Source organism: Dacryopinax primogenitus, assembly GCF_000292625.1.
Source record: "Dacryopinax primogenitus strain DJM-731 SS1 chromosome Unknown DACRYscaffold_9, whole genome shotgun sequence".
Lineage (NCBI taxonomy): Eukaryota > Fungi > Basidiomycota > Dacrymycetes > Dacrymycetales > Dacrymycetaceae > Dacryopinax > Dacryopinax primogenitus.
The window spans coordinates 581,068-596,680 of NW_024467206.1; the positions used below are offsets into that span (position 1 = coordinate 581,068).

The 15,613-nt window shown below is 49.8% G+C and overlaps 4 protein-coding genes across 4 annotated transcripts; 2 read left to right on the forward strand and 2 right to left on the reverse strand.

Moving 5' to 3' along the window:
• Positions 1 to 3,328: 3,328 nt before the first annotated feature.
• On the forward strand, positions 3,329 to 5,265 carry DACRYDRAFT_94834 (general amidase; the record flags this gene model as incomplete). The annotated part of the gene is made up of 5 exons (XM_040777247.1): positions 3,329 to 3,625; positions 3,675 to 4,079; positions 4,123 to 4,895; positions 4,944 to 5,086; positions 5,141 to 5,265. 5 exons carry the CDS (start codon positions 3,329 to 3,331, stop codon positions 5,263 to 5,265), a joined length of 1,743 nt encoding a protein of 580 aa, XP_040628732.1.
• A 244-nt stretch (positions 5,266 to 5,509) lies between these two features.
• On the reverse strand, positions 5,510 to 7,402 carry DACRYDRAFT_107571 (uncharacterized protein; the record flags this gene model as incomplete). The annotated part of the gene is made up of 1 exon (XM_040768504.1): positions 5,510 to 7,402. One exon carries the CDS (start codon positions 7,400 to 7,402, stop codon positions 5,510 to 5,512), a length of 1,893 nt encoding a protein of 630 aa, XP_040628733.1.
• Positions 7,403 to 8,854: 1,452 nt separating this feature from the next.
• DACRYDRAFT_107572 (glycoside hydrolase) lies at positions 8,855 to 10,612 on the forward strand (the record flags this gene model as incomplete). The annotated part of the gene is made up of 7 exons (XM_040768505.1): positions 8,855 to 9,367; positions 9,419 to 9,598; positions 9,652 to 9,877; positions 9,929 to 10,001; positions 10,052 to 10,340; positions 10,390 to 10,466; positions 10,519 to 10,612. The coding sequence occupies 7 exons, from the start codon at positions 8,855 to 8,857 to the stop codon at positions 10,610 to 10,612; spliced, it is 1,452 nt and encodes a 483-aa protein (XP_040628734.1).
• A 425-nt stretch (positions 10,613 to 11,037) lies between these two features.
• DACRYDRAFT_22210 (uncharacterized protein) lies at positions 11,038 to 12,471 on the reverse strand. The gene is made up of 3 exons (XM_040772728.1): positions 12,267 to 12,471; positions 11,304 to 12,216; positions 11,038 to 11,258 (listed from the first exon to the last, which is right to left on the reverse strand). Exons 2-3 carry the CDS (start codon positions 11,413 to 11,415, stop codon positions 11,134 to 11,136), a joined length of 237 nt encoding a protein of 78 aa, XP_040628735.1. The 5' UTR covers positions 11,416 to 12,216; positions 12,267 to 12,471; the 3' UTR covers positions 11,038 to 11,133.
• Positions 12,472 to 15,613: the final 3,142 nt, after the last annotated feature.

Here is a 15,613-nt window from a genome sequence, read left to right on the forward strand (position 1 = left end):
TGTGGTGGAACCTGCTAGAACATCTTGCTTACTCAGCCTAGTCAGGTGATCAGGTCATATGACCAAGGATGAGGTCATATGAGGTCATGCACAGCCATGCACAGCATGTCACCTGACCATCGAATCCTTCCAGCAGGTTCCAGCACATGCCAAGGTATACCAGCTACTTCCATGTCATAAAGGCTTAGTCATGTCTCTTGACCAAGCAATGAGCTGGTGCCCTGACACCCAGCAGCAAGTCTCAACTCTCCAATTATTCGGCATGACAACTGCAGGTTTCCCCCACAACAGGATTGACCCACCTGGATATTTGGCATGCCAACCTCCACCTTGGTGAGCTATCCAGATACAAGTTTAGTATAGAGCACAGCCTAGAGCAGCTAGTATAAGTAGTTTCCAGAAACTCCTGTACTTAGCTGATTCTGCCCCTTTTCCATTAGAGTTATACAGATCTGATTATTTGTATACTGGCAGACTTGACTTAGTGTATTTGACTTGACTTATTGTACTTGACTGGACCGACACTGACTACTGATTTACTGACCAATTTCTGACAGCTCAGCTTTAGGCTGATTCCCATGTTTCTACCAACTTTTCACCTCTTCCCCCTGCGAGTTCTTGCACACCACCCATCAGACCAATGTTTTGGACACCTTTTGGGTTGGATCAGCACCACCTTGACTCTTTCCTCCTCTCTAATTTATGTGTTCTCTTCTGTCAGGTTCTATGATGCTGATGAGTCTTCTAGATCAGGATTGGTTTGCAAATGACCTGTCTTGACTGAGGAACCATTTCAATTATGATGGATGGGAATTTGGGATCAGCAGGGAGGATCTGTACTCAACATCTCTGTTACAAATGATCTGTGAGTTGATTACCCTGGGCCTCTCTCACATACTCTCACTATGTCTCATAGTCAGATAACCCTTTGGCATGCTTCCAACCATTCCTGCAACCCTCATATGTGGCCCACCTTTGTCTTCCCTCAAGACAATGATGACAATACCTCACAGCCAGTGCTCTTTGTCAGCCAGGTGCTCCTGGAGGTATGTGCTTCTGTTGGATGTTATATGAGGTATCCAGCTCAATATCATTGGATTGACATGTTAGGCCCTTCATGTCATTTATGCCACAACCTTGGCAGGCACTCATATGCAGCAGTCTGGTACTTCCTATTGGTTTAGTGTGGCCATACCTGACTTTCATCTGCTGTTGCCTGTTACCATTGCCTATATGGCTGTTCAGGTATGTATCCTTTTTATGGCACAGTATGGCAGACTTACCAGACTTAGTTTCACTATATGCTCTTAGACAATGATCCCTCAGACACTCATTTCAATTATGGCATGCTGTACAGCAGTATTTTGGAGTACTGAAGGGGGGATGATGATGCATATATGTCCACCCAGAATGTCTCCTTCACATGGTGGAAGGAAATGCTATCTTACCTCTAGAAGAGGTATTAAACAAACTGCTATGCACTGCCTGAAAACTTGATAGATAGATACCTCATCTTCTAATGCACATTCATTTTCTCCATTATTTGCTCTTGCCAGCTCACATGCTTTTGTCACTGGTTGCAACTAGTCCTTGCCTATCCAACAAGCACCTATAGAGAGAGATACTTGATTGATAGTCACATTGTGCGAGAAGTAAGCCAAGAACAAGCACATCATATAAGTGGGACTCATTCAGAAGCTCACTCATCATGTCATTTGCTCTCCCAGAATGGTAATTTAGTAGTCTCATGGCACAGAATGCCCCCAAACATCCCTGACTTAGCCACATATTTTTCAGGATTAGTTACTCATACTCTGGAGTGGAATAAGAGGGTATTGAAAGAAGAAGGTTGGATCTCTTTGCCTGCATAGGTATGCATGCTATGGTCTTCATTGCCATATCTGATGCTCACACTTGATAGACTGGTTTGACATTAACTCACTAAATGTGATCAAGGTTCAGAACAAAGGTGTCAGGGCACACTGCCAGATATTGAAAGTATCCTCAAATCAGGAGCCCAATAAAAGCAAGAAGCAGCAAGGAGAGCACGAAAGCTTGAGTTCTGGTCAACAGTAGGGCCAATGTATCAAATCCGCCCAAAATGCCTTTAGTCACAAGAGAGGTGCAGTGGAGTCATGAACAGTCTGAGGGGGTCAAAGTCTAGGTTTGAATGCCAATCAGAGAGTTAAAGAGGTTTGGTGAGAGTTTGATCTAGGTTCATCACTATCTGACAGTGGAATTCCTGAGAGATCAGCTCTAAGGGGCATAAGGCTCCTAGAGCTGGTATATATACATGTAGGAAAAAATGGAAGTATAATGGAATCAAAAGAGTAGCTGTGGGACTGTACAGTTTACCATTGTTTAGGGTGGTGCTTCAAAGAAGTCGAGTGGTTTCACTTCAGGGTCAGCAGATTTGGGCTATCCTGAGGCCAAAGTAAGCCTTTTGGTGTTGATTGCATCAACTTTGCACCAAAACTGGGTGAACCCTGACAAAAGGGAAGATATTCACAAACCTGTCACAAGGCCAGAGTACATATACCCTCTTATAGGTTGGCACATGTGTACCAGCCTATAGCAGATCCCCAAAAAAGGTATCACAGTTATGTACAAGGGTGGTGGGAATAGTCTTGTCATGGGTCTGCATAGATCCAGGGAGAGTAATAACAGACCCTTTTCCCAAATTAGGAAGAAATGTCCATTGACTTGCTCCACTTCTCTTGAGATGGTGGAGTTAATGCAGTTATGGATGCAGTGCTCCAGGCAGCTTCAGGGAAGTGCAGGAGTAGTTGAGCAATCAGGAGCACAGGAGAAGCTGGAATACATCAGGATATTCCATGAAAGAGCAGGACCTGCCTGTAATTGCCAGGGTAAGGTGCTGGGATGAAATGGGGGGAAGCTATTTTTATTCAAAGTTATCTGTACTGAACAGGAGGAGTGAGGTTTCAGCAATAAAAGGTCAGACTGATCAGGATTGGGCCAGGACTATTCAGGACAAGCCCAGAGAAAGCCAAATAGACCAGGAGTTCTGAGAAGATCTGGGGCTGTGCACTCACAACAGCTTCCGTGGAACAGCTCCAGCGGATTCTGTCCACAAATTTATGCCATATAGGCATTCGGCGTCGCGGTTCCGTTGTCCCTCGTTGCACGATGCCTATCTCTACACTCGCGCCGATTCCCGTTGTCTATCCGCTCTTCCAACTGATAACACGGCCAATCACCTCCTCAACACGTCAGATAACATAACCAATAGTCAAATAAATTCTCCTTATATACCTAACAGCTATGGAATTGACAATGGTTGCTCTTGCTTTGTCCGAACTTGTCGACAATGGGTGACACTGCGACTGCTGTCCCGACGAAGGAAGACTGGAAGACGGTTGCTGCACGGAAGAAGGCTGCTCAGCTAGCTGCACTACCTAAGGAGTGGATTATCGACCCACCAGAGCTGTCGCGAAGGAACGTTACGAATGTGCCTGCTGAGTGTGGGCTGCTTACCCCCCGCGAACTGGAGATCACCGACACGAAAGATGTCGCACTCCTCCTGGAGAAGTTGGCAAAGGGCGAGTATACCGCTGTGGAGGTGACCACTGCATTCTACAAACGTGCTGTTATTGCGCACCAGATGGTAAGTCCCTTCATCGGCGTGCTTGTTACATCAGCTCAAGAATATACAGACCAACTGCCTCACCGAGATCTACATTGAGAAAGCGGTTGCCTGGGCTACTTCCCTCGACAAAGCACTTGCCGAAACCGGCAAGCCTGTCGGACTTCTACATGGTCTTCCCATATCGCTCAAAGACCAGATCAGCATTGCCGGTCTCGACACCGTAATGGGCTACGTCGCGTGGATCGACAAGCCCGCGGAGAAGAACTCCGTGCTTGTCGATATCCTCCTCGAGCAGGGTGCAGTCCCGTTCGTGCGGACCAACGTGCCTCAGACACTTATGTGGGGCGAGACGTTTAACGTCGTCTTTGGGAGGACGGTGAATCCGCATAACCGGACGTTGACGCCCGGCGGGAGCAGTGGTGGGGAAGGCGCTTTGCTAGGCATGGGTGGGAGCCCACTGGGTGTCGGCTCGGTACGTTCTCCTTGGTTTCTTCTGCTTGTGCTCATCAGAGCAGGATATCGGTGGCAGTATCCGTAACCCTTCGAGCGTGAACGGCCTTTACGGCCTTCGCCCCTCCTACGACCGCATCCCCTACGAAGGCAGCGTGACCTCCGGTCAAGGGCAGGAAGGGATCGTCTCCGTCCTCGGACCTATGACACGACACGTATCCGGCCTGAAGATATTTACTAAAGCCGTGCTCGACGCCAAGCCCTGGACGCGAGACCCGTACTGCATTCGCAAGCCCTGGGACGCGGAATCGTACGCTCTTGCGGAGCATGGGGAGGGGAAGAAGATGTGCTTCGCTATCCTGTGGCATGATGGGATCGTCCGTCCTCTACCACCGATCCGGCGCGCCCTGGAAAAGACGAAAGCGGCGCTCGAGGCTGCTGGACATACAATTATTGACTGGGAACCCCCAGTTCCGCACGGGGAGATGCGCCCTATAGCCACCTCAATTTTCGGGGCCGCAGCTGGGGAGGACGTGATTGAGACCGTGAAGTCTTCTGGGGAACCGGCACTGAGCACTATGGACCCTCTGCGGCCTCCCCCGGATCGGGTAGATGTGCCCGAGGGAGGGAAGCTCGTATGGAAGAGAGATGGCAGGCCGGATCCTGTGCCGCTCAGCAGTTACGAGTTCTTCAACGTGTGCTGGAACAAGAGGGCGATGCAGAAGAAGTATCTTGATGGGTGGATGGCCACGAAGGATAGGACAGGCACGGGCAGGCCAGTGGACGCTCTGATCACTCCTGCTGGTCCGTATCCCGCACCGACGCACGGGAACCATATGTAAGCATGTCCAAGTCGGAGGTCGACGGCACGCTGACCTACATGTAGACATGCGTTCTTTACGACCTGGTGCAACATCCTCGATTATCCGGCTGCTATATTCCCTGTGACGAAAGTCGACCAGGAGCTCGACCAGTCCCTGCAGCGCACGGAGTTCTTGGGGCCGGAGGACGAGAAGGTGCACGGTCTTTGTACGCTCGCTTTCATTCCTGGAGAGACAGCAATACCAACTGATTCATTGATAGATACCTCGCCCGACGTCTTTGCTGATGCGCCGATCAGTTTGCAGCTGGTTGGCCAAAGGTGGGAGGAGGAAGCCGTCATCGGTATGACTGAGGTTGTAGATGCGGCGTTGGCTGCATATCAGTAGCCCTCCATATCGAGCTGTGTCAAATGCGTGCCTAGACTACGTCCTTCTCTTATGTTGTGAATATCAGACTATACGCGGAGATCTTGTCTAGAACTTGGAGATTTCTTATCGGCCTTGTGGGGGAATACATTGTATTGCAATTAATCTCTACATGGCGGCCAGAAGTTCCTCCTCCCAATGATCGTATGACAGAATATGCTGGTTTGAGTGATGAGCTACTCTCCCTCGGTTACTTCGAGTCCTCCTATTCTTGAGCTTGTGCCTGCATTTGAGCGATCGTAGCAATAGTATCTAGTTTCGACATCGTGCTTGTCACAACGTTAGCATCGAGAGCATGAGAGCTGTATACGGTGGCTTTTGAAGGGGGCGCCAGATGCGGGTTCGTGGGTATTGATCCAGAAGCTGACGCGAACAAAGTATGCGAAGAGGCTAGGTGCATAGGATAACTCCAGCGTCCGATGGAGTGAGGAATAGTAGGAGTGCCAGCGCAACGAGGAGGGAGGACGTGATAATGATGGTGATGACGAGTAGGATTATGATGCGCGTGGACAGAAGATTGATTCTCCGGAGGGTGGAAGCCATATCTGGGATCCGCCTTTGATATTGTGGAAGCAGGGTAAGCTATCAGCGAGCCAGGATGAGAGACGCCCTGCATCGTTCCTATCATAGGCAGAGATGGAGGATTCTCAGCAAAGGGATCTTGCGATATAGACGAATGAATCGAACGAGATACAGGCTTGGTACCTGGAATGTTTTGTGGAGATGTGACAGAAAGGGCATGGGAAGTCGATCGAGGGAGCAAGGTAGAAGCAGAATTCGTTTGAAATACTTGAGAAATGCTTGATTGGGTTTCAGTCTGAATGGTTATGGAAGGAAGAAAGTCAGTGGTCCGTAAAATGCCAGGCTTGGATGAACTCGACTGGTTGGCGGCAGGTTTAGCGACAAATTCAGGATTACGAGGTTTGGGATTAGCACATAGATCAGAGGAAGCTTTCGACATGTGAGAAACCCTGGACTGATCAACAAAGGGGGACAAAGTCGAGACAGTGGATTGAGCATCCGGGCAGGCCACGAGGTTTTCATCAGCTACAGTTGGTAAGAAAGAAGCCTGTCGATCTTTAGCAAACCAGAACGTAAAGTGAGGTATTTTGTTAGAGGATGGGGGCGCATTCCAGTCTGGCTGAGGAAAGAAATTTCGAGGAGCGTGGCGAGCACGAGAGGATCTAGATTTGACAGAAGCAGGAGCAATGAAACGGATCCGTTTTGGCGGTGGAGGTTCTGTCGACGAGGACGAAAATGGCTCTCTTCGAGTTTTACTTCGCAGCGACATGTTGATTGGTGCTCGCGTAACGGCCGGTGGATCGGGTTTCCTATGCAATGTTGGTGTCGGGCGAGGTACTTCTTCGGGTTTAACATCGACACAACTGATAATTTTCTCGTCAAGGTATTCATTTGACTTGCTTGACTCTTCAGAGGCACGGCGCAAGCGGAATCGCCTCATGGCGAACCACTGACTGATGCGATGAGGATCAATATGTATCTTCAGAGCCAGCTTCTTGCGCGATTCCATGGTCGGATTAGGGTCCTTCCTAAAGTGGCTCTCTAACGCTGCTTTCTTCTCTCCGTTGATCAAGGAACGGCTGGAGGAGGTCCTCCCTGGGCGTGGTGTGGGGGAACTAGATTCTTGGGATCGAGCTCCCATCGCTGGTGTAGATGGCATGGTAGAGCTTCCGTGGGACGCGGATACATGATTCTGGCGGTCGTGGTAGAATGTTTTTGAAGTATTTGATGTCTTCGATTTTTGTAAGGACAGCGGGTCGTTCTTCGGGGTGACGAGCTCCTCCTCACTTTCAGTCAAATCAGACTCTTCGTCCTCAGCCTGATCCTCCTGTTCAGAGGAATCTAGATAGTCGAAGCGTTCTAGTGCATTTTGCAATTCCCGGTTGACGGAATCGTGAGTGTCCACCGGCTTGTGAGCTTCGAACCATGTGCGAACAGTGGCATGGGACCGACCCATGATCAGTGCGAGATGTCGGATCTCTAGGCCAGAGGGGCATTTATTGATCATATATGCGCGCTTGAGTAATTGAAGTTCGTCTTGGTTAGATAACTTGTCGCACTCGTTGGTCAGTTCCATGATGGAAGAGATCGGATCTTGTCGTTTGCGAGATTTCGGAGGGTGTCCACATCGACGCGTTTTGCTTGGTGAAGACAGGGCGTTGATCTTTCAGGGGAGATCAGTACTTGTACAGCCAACGGATTTGCATTAAGCGAGCGCACCAGTGACTTCCTTCCCCCAGCATCACTTGACGGGCGGCCCGATACCTGAGTAACATCCCGACCGGAGCTCTTTTTGGGACTACCAGGGGTACGCGACGCTCCTGAACGTCGCCTATCGGGGAAACTCTCACTATCACAGCGCTAGGATACAATGCATATTTCACGAACCGTTTTCTATCCCTTCCCATGAAGCAACAGGACTTGGCAGTGATGAACTTTGTTGATTTGATCGTTTCGTCGTCAACGGTGAGTGGCAGTCACGACACATCAGTATCGAGGCCAGACGCGTCAATCACGTGCGCACATCTCTCTCGGACCTTCAAACTCCAGTCCGCTGGCAACGTTTGCCCCTCTGCGCTCGCCTGTACACTCATTTTATCGTTGAACTAGTTCACAATTGGAATGATCACTTGCTTGTTACTTGACTGCCTACAGTCCTGGAATTACTACTCTTGACCAACTTTGGGGCGTCGTCGGCGGGATCTACCGGAGCGGGCGAAAAGGATGCCGGCTTGGAACAGAGATCGACGCTTTACTTGGCGGAATATATTGGACATGCTTGTTTCAACTCCTGTATCGTCAAAGGATTGTGCGACACTGCAAATGAATCATAGCGAACCGTACCTGTAAGCGCATGCCTGACGAGGCTATGTGATCGACAAGCACGGTGCCTATTACTAGTACAAGTCTCGACCACCCAATGCACCTTGATCTTGGAAACAATGGCTTCTTAAGTTAAAGAGGAGGTGGATCAGAAGCATTTCAAATGGATATGCCAGGTTTATAAGTGTCTACGTCGATTGAAGCAGGAGCGTCCTTGCGGGATATGATCTGTGATGAATTGACATCTGGTTGCCCTTCTCAATGAGGCTATATCCGCGGGACTAGGACTCACGAGCCATATGAGGAAAGGAAAGGTATTTTACCGCCTAGGAGGTGAGTTTATATCCATTCTTAGTAAACGTATTTCTTCTTGACTCGCCTACTTGGAAAGATCGACTGTGGGGGCAAGAGGGGTTGAAAGGGGGGAAGGAGGCGGAGCGCGTCGCACGAGCGTATGCTTCGGCGTTTCGATTCCCCGGCAAGGCCAGTAATCTTGCCGTCATTGCTTCTCCCTATGACACGAGGTGTGCTATTCTAGGCCCGTCATCCACTCACAATTCTAGGGGCATTGAGTGCTCGGCGTCGCAGTTGCATAGGAGTGACGTACTCGCAACCTTCCCCACCGCATAAATACCATGGATTTGTTTCGGATATATGGTATCGGACTCGAAATTGCTCTCTGGATAATCTGTCTTGCTCTACCATCATGACAGTCAACGCTCTCACTGTGCCGAGCTATTCGACACGCTCCAAGCCTTCCTTGCACGTGGTTTATCAGATTGTGCTGGAAGACAGCGAGTCGAAACAACCCGTAACTATTTATCGACGATACGGCAAAATTGCGGCGCTGCACGCTGATCTGCTGAAGGAATCCCATGTGAAACCGCTCTATTGTCTGCCTCCAAAGTCGATCTACAAGGTTGGCGGCGGCCAAGGGCAGCTACCACTCGTTCATACCATCAAGCCATATGCCTGGCTGGACGAGAACTTCTTGGAACAACGACGCAAAGGGATTGAACAATACTTGCAATCCCTGGTGCAAGGTCGCCATGCTGTTTGGAAACACTGCAAGGCGTGGCAAGACTTCGTCGCCGAGCCAACCCAAGTGTCTTCAAGCTCCGTTCCAGACAACAAGACTCAACCATCCGGGAACATCAAAGCTGCCATCGGTACCTCTGACGAAGCAACTGCCAATGCATCACCGTATATCGGAGCCAATGTAAGTGTTCAGTATCGCACGTCATTAGCAGTTTTGTCTGAGAGTGTTCAGTCATACTATCTCCACACTCTTCCGGTCGCCAACCGTAATCTCATTCTCTCGAAACTTGCTGCATCAGGTTTCACTGTCATCCGCATCTTCATTAATCAGGTACTGGCCAACAACAAGAGTAGCGGCAACCAAGCGTACAACGATGTTGAAGTCGGAAGCGTTGGTAACTGGGACGATACGGTATGCGAGACAATTCAGAAGCACGTTGTGTATATCAATGACTTCCTCCCTAGGTTCTTGAAGCTATCGATAGCCTGATGGTGGAATGTCAGAGCCTAGGACTAAAGCTGATCATTGCTCTGCACGACCGCTACTCTCTCGGCTGGGACGAAGTGGATGTCTATGCGACCACCTATGGCATTGTGCCAGCGGGCACGACCGGTGCTCCGATGGTGACTGATGCAACCAATTTCTACACGAGTACTGCTGCTCAGACTGCCTTCGATGCTCGGATTACCCGTATGTTACCTTCATTGATAACAATCAGCCTTCAGGCTGAGCAGAGCGCAGATATTCTAAACCACGTCAACACTCAGATGGGCAATGCGCCTTGGAAGCAGCTGAGCAGTGTAATCTACGCTATGTTAGCTACTCCTATCCTTTTTGTGTCCCCTATTTCTAATATTAGCGCAGCGAACCCGAGAACGAATCCCAGGGCTACATGGGCTTAGCCAACCCCAGCTGGGCGAACACTCGGGCCGGAACGATCAAATCTATTCTTGGTTCAAACTCTGGCATCCTCGTGTCCAACGGCGGAGGAGTCGACATCACCACGAGCACCGACTCGAATTGGGCGTTTGGGTCAAACTTTGACATCGTTTGTGTGCATGATTATGGCACTGCGCCGTGGACCAGTGTACCGACCGTGAGTACTGCGAATGGGCAGGTGATCGGGATGGGCAAGAAGCTGTTGTTCGAGGAGGTATGTGCAACCTCACTCCCTCAGAATCGCTTACTGATGATTGTAATAGTGGGGCGCCGACGGACCCAACAAAGCTTCTATTATATATGCGTACGTGCAGGCATGTAACGACTACAACATCCCATGGTATGTAATTCTGACACTTGTTCCTCCGATTCTCAACTCAAGACATGTGCAGGTGTTACTGGGAAGTTGTCATTCCCGGAGCAGGTACCAACAACTACGAGATCTGGACCACCGAATCCAGCTGGTCTGACCTCGTTTCTGGCTGATTTGCTCGCTCCCCCATAACGCAATATCCGCGGATTGGAAACATCCTTGTTTTCTTGTCTTGTTTATGACCTTTACGACTTTCGTTCAAACACGGTAAATATGCGCTTTCTCTGTTATATGTGGATTATACGATATTTATGATGATATGTACACGGGTAATGAAATATGTATGGTTATACTTGGCCACAAGCCGCCCGGAAGTTTCCCCGCGCTGCTTCGATCAGATCGGGCTTACGTAAGAGCCCATCCTGTGTGCAACAAGGCTCGCTGCGCTGGATGTATACTCACCTTGCACCCGCTGACGCTCTGGAGGTGTAGTCGCTACCGGATTCTTTGATAAACTCCATGTACGCATACCGGAGAGACGAGTCTGACGGTATGTCCCCGCCTCCCTCCAGCGTTTCGTACCATACTGACGTCCGAAGACGGCGGCATCCCGCGAGGTACTCCCTCCAAAGCCCACACCAGCCTCATCTAGATTTGACCACCCCTCCTCCATGCAGATCCAAAACGAGTGCCTTCAAAGCCCACCGAGCCTGTCCCGCTCACACCTCCCATCCTCTACCTCCTCATCTCCCTCCTCGCGATATGCCTCATCTTCCTCCTCTGGAGGCGGGCCAGGAGGCTCGTGACGATCGCCCAGCCGTATGTCCCTTTTCTTCTGGATGGAGTTAGGCTTATGAGATGCAGGCTGAGGAAACTCTTGCGCCGAGAAGGCAAGATTCGGCTCGAGGAAGACGCACAGGAAGCAGGGAGGGAGCGGGACGAGGAGGAAGGGGAGCGGCATGAGGTTGAGGAACATGAGAGATCTGGAGAGTCGCGGGAGTAGGGAGTGCTATGCTCTGGTTTGGAGGGAGGACAGACGGATTCAGTTAGAGGTCATATTCACTACAGTATCTGGTTCTAGGTTCCCAATATCATTCCCATGCATACACTCTACTCCATGATACCCTGGTCTAGGAAGGCACAAACCTCGCTGCGAGGGTGACCGCTCTCCCGTCCTCCTTCCTCTTCTCGGCCTTGGCGATCATCCCCGGTCTCTTCTTCACCACCTCCGCAAGCCAGACATCACACCACTCCATCCCCGCGCCTTCCCTCAAACACCGCCGTTTAGCCCCTCGCACCGCGTCGCGCAATACCCACTCCGGGTCGTCAAGCTTGTCAAGGGCAAGTACGTGGTGCACTTCTTCCAGTATGAGTTCTTGCGCAACGCCAGGCGGGCGGGGAAGTCGCGTAAGGTGCACGATCGGTTCTTTCGCTGGCGCTGTCTCTGCTCCACCACTCCTCTTGCGCTTGGACGATGCGAGCCGGACACCATGACTCATCTTCCTCCCCTCCAGATGCTGAACTTTCCACACCCGGCACTCATCGTCCGCCACCTGGAGAGCGACTTGCCACCCTTGCGCGTCAGGTGAGTCCAGGAGGAGGATATGATCCGAGTAGGTCCGCAGTGCACGAAAGGGGCGGGCAAGGTCTGTCCGCAGCTCGAGTAGGGAGAGATGGAGGTTCCACCTCAGCGTGCGGAGTTGTTGGAGTACCAAAGGCTTGAGCACGATGTACTGCTGCCGGAGGGCAGAGCAGAGGGATTGGAATGCGTCTGCTACTACAAGGATTGAGGTTAGCCCTACTCAGGAATGTAATAAAGAGGCGTACACTCAGACATGGCGTCTCCCTCCTGCGGGCGCCTCCCATCCCCTCTCCCCTCCATTAAATACGATCTTGCCGCAGAAAGAATATCTGCACCACACGCAGCGGGCTTCGTAAAACGCAGAACTGACCCCACTTCTGTGCGGACAACCCCACCTTCTGCTGGGTAGAGAAAGGGTGCAGGGCTGGTGCAAGGTACGAAGTCTTCGGCGTTAGTTATTGTTGATGTCGAAATGGATGGTCCATACTGCGAGGAGGACGCATGGTGGGTAAAGGCTCGTGCGTGCGAAACGAAGCGCGGCGTGCGCCGGGTTAGGCTGTTTCATCACTGTAGTATGGAAAGCCGGAAGGGCCTTGTTCGCTTAAATTTTACGGAGGTATTTAGGCTCCTTGGCCGAGCTCGGCAGTCTGCCTCCGCTTCAGGACCCCGTGTGTAGGGCATTTCCATCTCCCTCTTTATTATGTAACCAAATATCAATATGTTCCGGCTTCTACTTTTTTTTTTCTCATTATGCCACCCCATTTTCCTGAACATGTCATATATGAGTTGCACTTCTAGCTAGCTAATGAAACATTACTATGACAATTATTATAGCAATGCACAGCAATGCACCTCCAATCATTAAGGACCAAGTGAAAAGTCCATTCCATCAAACATCCCATGGGCACCATTCTTCATGTGGTAGAGAACAAACCACACAAAGTCAAACACCAGCCCTGCAAAAAGTGCAGGGAGAATTCTGATGCCCATAATCAAGTCAGGGGCTAGTCTGGTATACAGTGTTGCTGCTTGTTTGATGAGCAGGCCACTCACAAAGACAATGCCCATGGATTCAGCGATTTTGTCTGCCTGGCACTATAAGACTCAGCCAGTATGTTCAAGAGAAAAAAAAGAGACACTTACCTGCACATCCAGACAAATAAGAGCTTCTTCTGCTCTCTCAAGAGCAATGGCATGATTGCAGTTGTTCATTTTGTTGGTTGGCTGTGGGCAGATGACACTGCAGCCCAGTAGGTTGGAGTCACTGAGGACAGGTGTAGCCACCAAAATGTCAGAACACATGGTCAGGTTCACACTCATGATCCTCACTGGCAAGTCTTTCCCCACCTGCATTACCAACATCTCCACTATGACCCAGAAGTTCCTCCTGCCAGACAAATGTGAACTCTTCTCCAATGGTGCACATATCAAGTGGCCCAGCTGGAAATCTCACCAGTGACTGATGTACAAACCATGAAGCAGCACAAGAAAGCCAATGTTACTTGCATTGCAGATCTACCTGCATTGTGCCCTGAAGCTGAGAAGATGGTGAAAGACATTCCAGAGGATGTATTTCGCATGATCACCACCAATCAAGTTGATACCGGCACTTTTCAGCACAGCCCATTGGCCAAGGCAGAAAAAGCTCAAGGTCAATGAGCAGAATGAGCGAAACAGAGAACAAGACACAGCAGATCAAGCCTATTTTGAACAGTGCATGAGATTCCATAGCAGCACCTATGATTCTGACTCCTTTCTAGATGCAAGCAGGAAGAGTTATCATGGACATCCTTGATTCAGTTGTATAATACCATTCAAACAACTGTCCTCAAATCCATCCAGTCTTGCATGGCTGATCTGGCTTCTCAAGGCCCCCAAACACCCTATTTGGATGTAATGTTGTATTGTGCCCTTTTGGGAGGCTTTGGAACTGCATTGTCATACCTGCTTACATAGAGTATACCTATAATGTACATTGATCAAAGGCAGGTGGTGAGCTCAAGCAAGATTGACCCTTGCCTCTACCTTTCCCATCTGAGTGCCACAGTATTTACTCTCCTATTCCTCCACCAATATCTTGTCCCAGTTATAGTTCTTGCCTCTCCCCCAATACATTCCCTTGATCTTTGGACCCACTACAGACAAACTTGACCCAGCTTCATCCATCTTCCCCCTTTTTGTTTTGGTTGTTGTTGCCATGTTGTCAGTACTCTGTGCAGAATTCTTTCTCTTCCTTCCCCTGCCTCACATGACTTTTTGGTCCTTAGCCTTCCTATCTGAGGCATTGGTCATGCTCAGGTTTGGTTTGGTTGGTGATGATTCACCCAAGATTTGTGTCTCCATTTCTGCATTTCTCTCACTGAAAGTACATCTTGCAGCCCTCCTGCTCCTATCTTCCTCTGATATTTCCATGTCAGATGACCCAATCACCTCTGGCTGGTCTGGTTGGTTCCTTGGCAGTTTGGGCAGTGCACTGCTCTCTTCTGAGGCATGCAGCTTCTTATGGCTGACCAGCTGTGACCAGGTGGGTGCTTGAAGAGCTAGTTCCCTGATGTCAAGCAGATGTGCCAGGCACCCACTGCACCTCTCCAAGGCTGTGACATATCTCATGGGTGGAGCTATACACATTTGTGTTTCTCTGAGCTTGACTTTGGTTTGCAGCCTCCAATAATTGGTTCCTGGTCCGTGAGAGTAGACTCCGTTTTCCCCTTGTCTGAAACGCAAGATTCTCTGGCTGTCACACAGCATATCTCAGCACCAAAACATTGTGCTTGTTGGGTGTTGGCAGTCCAGCTTCATGGGTTGGAAACAACCTGGACAGTCTTGATCTGTAGGATTTTCCATCCAGTTCAGCCATGGGGTTCCTGGCATGATCCTCCAAGATGGCTCATTGGAGGCCAATGTATAGATGTCAATTTTGTTCAGATCCTTATAAGCACCCAACAAAGCAGGTTGCAACTCTTGAGCATGGGTGATATAAGACGTGAGGAAAATGCAAAAAAGGCAAGCAGAGAACTTCCTTTGTTTGAGCGAGTCCCCTGTGAAAGTGATGGTGTTGTGGAAGTAAGATCTGCAACCAATTCATTACTTTGCCTCACACTAACAGCACAACTCACTTATGTTGTAGCTGCAATACCCTGGTTTGGTCCACTGATCCTCCTCCCAGAACATGCAATCACCATGAGTAACAAGTCATCACAAATCGCCTTAGGCTTGACTTTGCTGAAAAACAAATAAATAGCCTGCATGATGCTGTCAGTCACAAGCATCTTGGATCCACAGTTCCACATACTTCAATAGCTTCATGATACTCATCTCCTGATACCCTTTCAAAAGGTAGCAGAAGCCATCCAGTTTGCTTGTCACAGTCAGTAGTGACCACCATCATTACTCAGAAATGTGTCCCAAACCTGTCACCTGTCAGGGCACCAGCTCATTGCTTGGTCAAGAGACATGACTAAGCCTTTATGACATGGAAGTAGCTGGTATACCTTGGCATGTGCTGGAACCTGCTGGAAGGATTGGATGGTCAGGTGACCTGCTGTGCATGGCTGTGCATGACCTCATATGACCTCATCCTTGGTCATATGAC